Here is a 7,767-nt window from a genome sequence, read left to right as displayed (position 1 = left end):
TATTTGAAAAGAACTAAAGACTACATGCTCACATATAAGAAATCGGACCAACTGGAGATCGTTGGATATTCAGATTCGGATTTTGCTGGATGCCAAGACAGTCGGAGATCCACTTCAGGTTATATCTTCATGCTTGCTGGAGGAGCAATCTCATGGAAAAGTATTAAACAAACACTCATTGCTTCTTCCACTATGACCGCTGAATTTATAGCATGTCATGAGGCATCCAATCATGGAATGTGGCTGGGGAATTTTGTCACTGGGCTAAAGATTGTGAAAGGAATTGAAAGACCACTAAAGTTATTCTGTGACAATAAATCAGTAGTCATGTATTCGAACAACAATAGGAGTTCAACTAAGTCAAAGCACATTGACATCAAGTTCCTAGTTGTTAAAGAAAGAGTTCAGAGTGGTCATTTATATATAGAACATATTGGTACAAACTCTATGATTGCGGATCCGCTAACTAAGGGATTACCACCCAAGGTCTTTTTGGAGCATACTGCTCAAATGGGTGTTATGTTATTTGAAGATATTCAGATTTAGTGGGAGTTTGTTTCTATATATATGTATGTTATAAAGACTTATTGATTACTGCAGTTTATGGATAATAAAGAATTTTGTTACACTCTGTTTATAGAAAATTTTGATCTCATTAGGGACCAGTTAGAAGTTGACATGATGGATCACACTGGATGTCATTTCTATGCTACACATCCGTACTATGATCTATGTCATTTAATTATATTGATATTCGTGATCATTGATGGGTTGAATTACGAACTAATGTAATTAAACCGCTTTGGTTCAATGTTGATATGATTAATGGACGAGATTGATTTAGAGTGACTTTAAATTATGATAGCCACATTATTTGCGCATAAAGATGAACACATGTAATTATATATATTGTCCAAGTGGGAGATTGTTAGATTTATTGGACTAATATATATAAATAATGTGTTTGGGCTATTGTTTATTCAGAACCCAATTGATAAAGTGATCCACTAAAGTATTTTGGTTATTGGGCTAAGTCATGTTTGGTTATTAGTATGGTACGATTTATTATGTGTAGAAACCGTCAATTTATTTATTATTTATGATGGTTAAATAATAAATAAATAAATAAATATAAAAGGGTTGTGGTTCCCCGATTCACAAGAAGCCAGTTTTCATTTTCTCATTAACCACCATCGTAAGAGAGAAGAAGGGAGAAAACCGCTTGTAGAATTGGAAGAGCAAACCCAAACTCAAAGATCTTCATCATGAATTTAGGTACGCTTCCGCTTGTTTAATCAACTTATGGACATAGAGAAATTTATGTATTAGGATTGTGATTCATCCATGTTAGATATTATCGATCTATAAGATTATAGATTAAAGCCTGAAAGAAAAGAAATCTAATATGTATTTGTTTAGAATCATGAATTTAGGACTAAAGAAAATTCCTACAAATTAATTTTAATTAATTTTAATTATGTATATATTAATAAATTTAATAATATTTGTTTGTTCAACTACACTGTATTTATAACCACAATTTTTTTAATTTAAATATGTATTTTTGAAATAGTTAATTATTTATTATTTTAGAGCAATGTCAATACAGTATATGATTATTGATATTACAAAATGACTAACGATACATTAGTTAAAATATCTCATTACCAACTCAGACCATCTCCAACGGGCACGCAAATCCCATTATGCGTGCCCATTCTTCCTCCAACCGGATCCCATACTTAACGCAAAATGCGTTTTACTGATTCTCTCCACCGGATCCCATACTTAACGTAAAATGCGTTTTTACTGATTCTCTCTCCACGCCAACGTATATATGCGTTGGTACTGTTCCTCCCCATTTTTGGTCATTTTTTCAAAATAGCCCTAATCTATTTTATTATTATTATTTTTTATATAACTGTAAATATTTATAATACAAATTGATCATTCAACTTATTTTTTTCACTTTTAAAATAAGAAGTTATAATATTTTTTAATTAAATCATTAAATTGTATTATAGTTGATATTTTATTTAATTTATTTTATATTTTTACTTTATATTTTATAAATAAAATTTTATAATTGTATTATACTTGAATTGATACATTAATGTTTTTTTATTAATAATATTTGTTTTAATATAATATGTTTGTTTATTTAAATGTATTATTGAATTATTTGTTGGTATGAATTGTTGATATATAATTAATTTTATTAAATGAATGAGAATAGATTGAGGTTAAATATGTAAAGTTAATAAATATATAGATAAAGTTAATAAGGTTAAAAAGTTAGTGTAAGAAAAGAATATTTTAAGAATATTTTTTTGAGTTTGAAAATAGGTTTTTGGGTTGGAGATGAATTAGTGTTTGATGTGATGTTTACTGTATTTTAAGTTTGAGAATGAGTTTATGAGTTGGAGATGGTCTTGTACATCATAAACCTAATTGATATTACCTAATAAAAAACCATTTTTATTTTTTATTTTTTTTATTATCCTTTTAATTTTAAGAGCCTAGAAAGATATATCAGGCTAGTTGGGATTCTTACAACTAGTTATATTTCTTAATGCTATCTAGATTCTAGATATTTTAATTATTATTTTTCTATTGATTATAAAGAGAAGAATTGACAATAATAAATTTATAAGATTTAGTTTGGATAAAAAAATTTGTTTTCATGGTACGAAACTAGCATGAACCTTATCTAGTTATCCATCATTAGTTAGATTTCCATTCAAGTCATTTTCAATTAAATTATCTTTCTGTCCCAAGAATACTGAATTTTTTTGATAATTAAATATAAATGATGATGACACATTTGAATTTTTTAAACGTGAGCATTTAGGCTTTTTTTTGGTTGCGGCTATTTGAACGTAGCTAGTGCATTTACACATATAACGAGTACAAAAATTACGATAAAAATATCATAATAATTTTAATTTTATTTTTAACCGTTTTAAGTTTATGGACGAGTCAACCCACAATACGACCCAAATATCTATTTACTCTCACATATATATCTAAACTAACCACAACTCTCGATGCGACAATCCAGACACTTTAAAATTAAGTATTATTATATTTATAGATTAAGAATCGAAGTCTGTCATACGCCTTCTGCAAATCAACCTTGATTGCCAACAAGTGCATTCCTTGCTTCCGTCTCATTCTATAGATAATCTCTTGAGCCAGAATTACACCGTTTTAGGACTTTGGGGATGACAATTTGAAACCGTCCCGCGAAAACCGAACCGAATTGTTTCGTTTGAGATGTTTTTTCCCCGAAACCGAATGGAGATGGAACGGGGATGGTATTTGTGTGACTCACCCCAATTCTGTCACAAACACTATAAACACAATTAAATATATAAAATGACTAATATATTTATTTATTAATTATATTTTATAAAAGTCGTAAGTTTATTTTTTTATAATAATATAAAATTTCAATATATATTATATTAAAAAAATTATATAAATTTTTTTATTTTAAAAATATTTTATTAATGGTTGTCCCGCGGAGATTCTCCTAAACCGAACTAAACCGAATGAGCGGAGATAGTATTAAAAAATTCTCCGAAATAAAAGCGGAATTTGATGATAAATGCATTTTCTGTCCCGAATCGCTTCATTGTAATCCCTGACCATAACCAAAATATATATATCAAAGTACTTTTTTTTCTCGTTCGTCAGATTTAGGAGATTATAATTTAATTCATTAAATAAAATATTAAAATACTTTTTATTTATTATTATATATTAATACTTTTAAATATTTTATTAAAAAATTATAATAATATAGTCCGAGGTAGGAGTCATTATTGCCAGCTAAGAACACATAAATATCCATGTATAAATAATACACTAGCCACACAAATATTTTAGGGGAGAAAAAGGAAAGAAAAGAAAAATACCGAGGGAAGAGAAAATGGGTACGAATGTGTTTGAAAAAGGAAGCTACTTGGTGGAAAGTTTAAGTGTGAAAAGTTCAGAATCAAAGCCAATTTTGATTGTGACGCCGACAGAGGAAGGAGAGTATCCAGTTTTGCTTTTCTTCCATGGCTTCTTAATCACTGACTCTGCTTATTCTAAGCTACTCCACCTTATCTCTTCCCATGGCTACATTCTTGTGGCTCCCCAGGTATCTATCACTCTTTTCAACTTGTATTAAATTGTTAAATCCTCGAAAATCTGGCTTTAGTTGAATTAAATAAAAAAGAAAAGAAAAGAAAGGAGTTTGGGAAGAGTATATTTATCTATATATTTTAAATGTTGAGATTGGGTGAGTCATAAGGGCTTGTCTAGAAAATGATTTTTTTCAGGGTTTTTTTTAATAAATATTTACAGAAAACTAGTTTTTGGGTTTAGTTATCAAAAATATCATATTATATATATATATATATATATATATATATTTATATATATATATTTATATATATATATTTATCTCTTTTTAAGAGTTAATAAAAGATAATTTTGATGGTTGAAATGATGATTGTATTTTAGGATAAAATTTTGGAAAAGACTAAAAATCAAACGAGGACTTGTTCAGATTTGTTTTTCTAAATATTTGATTATTTAAAAATTAATGATTTGGGATTATTTTCAGAAGGTTTAAAAATATTTTTGGAAAATATTTAAATTTATTAATATTTAATGATAGAATAAAAATAATATTTATAAGTATTTTCACAAATTAGTTGAGTGAATTATGAATAAAAAAAAGTAATGAGATGATATTTTTAGATAAGATTATTTCAATAACTATATCCGAATATGCTCTTATTCTTTTTTTATTTTTATTTTTATTAATTATAAACATATTTACTTTTTAATAAATAAAATAAGAAAATTCTATTGATTATATTAAATTTGATAAAACTAAAAAAAATCAGTCAAAGTCAATTAATAAATAAATAAATAATGATTTCAATTTAATTATCAATATATATATATAGACTAAAACTAAATAAATTGAAAAAAAAATGTACCATACTAGGAGATTCATGAAAAGAACAAACATTAAGAGGGAAGAATATGTGAATAATGATAGTGATGGAGTTTATATATTAAAAATGAAAAAGAGTCTCGAGCTGGTTATGTTGACTCTAAATATAGTTAGACTAAATTAATTTCCAAATTTTGTTATTGGACACATGGCATTTTGGAGTCTTAAAAAAAAGCCAAAATATTTACATATGTAGTGGTGTTTTCAGTTGAGCACAAGCATATTCACAAGCGGAAACGAGGAAGTAAAATCCGCAGCCGGCATAACAAACTGGCTAGTCTCCAGCCTCGGCACCATCCTCAGTTCAAACAACTTCAAATCAGTGCCTAACCTAAACAAAGTAGCCCTGGCCGGCCATAGTCGAGGCGGTAGGAACGCATTCGCCCTTGCTCTAGGCTATGGAGGCAGCTTAACTCTAAAGTTCTCCGTCCTAATTGGAATAGACCCCGTAGCAGGGTTAAGTAAGTGCCTCCAAATGGAACCAAAGATCCTCACCTACAATCCTAAATCCTTCAATATCGGGATTCCTGTTGCTGTTCTTGGGACGGGTCTAGGAATAGAGTCTAAATGTTGTGGTCTTATGCCAGCATGTGCGCCTGAAGGAGTGAACCATGATGAATTCTTCGATGAGTGTAAGCCACCGCGTTGGCATTTCTTGGTCAAGGACTTTGGACATATGGATATGTTGGATGATAGTTCGAAGAAACTATCTAGTTGTATTTGCAAAAGCAATGGAGGGGATTGGGAACCATTTAGGAAGTGTTTGGCTGGGATCTTGGTTGCTATAATGAGGGCGTGTTTGGATGATGTTAAAGAGGATATTCAAGTTATTGTTAATAATCCCTCTGTTTCTCCAACACCAATTGATGTGCAATATGAGGAAGAATAGAATTTAAATAATTCATGGAGGTTCATTATTTGTTATTTGTTGTATTGTTCAAGTACTTTGATTATGTTACTTTTTTATCTAATGTCAATTTGTGGAGTGTCTCATGCCTTGTAAGTCAATAAACCTTGTATATTTTGTCATGAATTTTAACTCTAATTTATGTTTTGAAATCTAATTATGTTAATGTTTGTTTGTCAATTTTGAACACTTAATTTTTTTTTTTATTTAACATTTAAAATTTACAACTAAAAATTTGAAGAGATGTAACTTATATTTTTTTAGAAAAACGGTTTAATTTCATTTTATTAAAAAAACCCAAAAAGTGGGAGGGTCGATAATTAAAATTACTAAGCAAATCCTAGTTTTGATTGTAAGATGACAAACAAACGATCCAAAAGTTTCTAAATGATAACAGTTAAACCACATTACAAACACATATTAAAACGAACAAAGACTACAATCTATACAATGTGTTATCTTCATGTCCGTCTTTTTGACCATATTGCCTTCTTCCATGACCCCTTCCTCTCTTGTTCTTCATGAAGGAAGATTAAATTGAAGCAGATGATGATATTTGTCTGCTACCATTGTTTAATTTTCCTTTATATAAACCCGTACTAATATGATAAAAGATATTCTTCTTCAGGATTTCAGAGTTTTTGTCATTATTTTTATCTGCTTCAGTTTTACATGTTTTAAGATTAACAACCTTAATTTTTTCTTCGCTTTTCCCCTCTGTTATATCTTTGATTTCATCTCCTACAAAGATGAATATACTATAGAAGAATTAATAATTATTAATGTCAATTAATTGGGTATAAAGTTAGTTAAAGTTAAATTGATGGTATGGTTTGATAAAGGAAGCTATAACTATATATTGGTTACTTAGTATTAGTTATAGAGTTTGTGATATATTATGTATTTGAAATTAGTTCAAATACCTTTTAGAATAGGTATGAGTTTTTTTTACCTATATTGAATTTTGTGAAAGTATAAATACTCAATAAAAAATCACAAATCCCTTGCATGTTTTCTCTCTCATTCTTTTCTTGTTCTTAATTCTCTTACTCTCCGTAACCGCTCATAATTTCTTCTCAAATCAAGAATATTTCTTCAAGTCTACATGGTATTAGAGCTAGTTCTAATTTAGCATTGTGCATAATCGAAGGAATCGACATATAAATGATGAATACCAAAGAAACAACAAACAACAGAAGTCCTAACCCTAACTGTGGTCCAAATCATGTTTCTACAACTAATTAGCCTCAAGCTACTCATTAATCAACTTTAATCAAAACAAAGTATAACAACGATCCGTTAGTGATTCATCTAGAAGATCATCCAGATTTGACTCTAACTACAACGATTCTAACTAGAGAAACCTATTTTGAATGGTGTCTTAGTATTCAACTTTCTTTATCGGCTAAAATTAAAATTGGATTCATTGATGGAACGTTTCAGAGGAAAATTGATTAAGAAGATGGAAGACAGTGGGGAATTGTTGACTCAATGGTTCAAGCATGGATAATGAATATTATAGATGTTAGACTACAAAGAAGATTCTAATCGGCTAAGACCAATCGTGATATGTGGTTGGAAGTGAAGTCAAGATAGGAAGGAAAAAATCAAAGGTCCAAGAATATACTATTTATAGAAGGACATTGTTATTTTTTTTGAGAAATGGCTTACGCCATTAATTAAAAAGACCCGAAAAGGGTAAAAGAAGTACAAAAGCTGAAATTGAGCTTACAACAGTTTGCTCAAAGTCAACACACGGTGGCCATATGGCATCCACAGTTGGCCTAAGAAACGCACACGAACATGAAATCATAGTAGAAAAGTGAATAAGGAATGAAACTAACAA

At 29.1% G+C, this 7,767-nt stretch overlaps 1 protein-coding gene across 1 annotated transcript; it reads left to right on the top strand.

Moving 5' to 3' along the window:
- Positions 1 to 3,897: 3,897 nt before the first annotated feature.
- On the top strand, positions 3,898 to 6,047 carry LOC124920271 (chlorophyllase-1-like). Its single transcript, XM_047460759.1, has 2 exons — positions 3,898 to 4,147; positions 5,223 to 6,047. The coding sequence occupies exons 1-2, from the start codon at positions 3,935 to 3,937 to the stop codon at positions 5,901 to 5,903; spliced, it is 894 nt and encodes a 297-aa protein (XP_047316715.1). The 5' UTR covers positions 3,898 to 3,934; the 3' UTR covers positions 5,904 to 6,047.
- Positions 6,048 to 7,767: the final 1,720 nt, after the last annotated feature.

The sequence above is a fragment of the Impatiens glandulifera genome, chromosome 1, assembly GCF_907164915.1.
Source record: "Impatiens glandulifera chromosome 1, dImpGla2.1, whole genome shotgun sequence".
Classification (NCBI taxonomy): Eukaryota; Viridiplantae; Streptophyta; class Magnoliopsida; order Ericales; family Balsaminaceae; genus Impatiens; species Impatiens glandulifera.
Note: the sequence above shows the minus strand (reverse complement) of the source record. Positions and strands in the feature narration are given on the sequence as shown.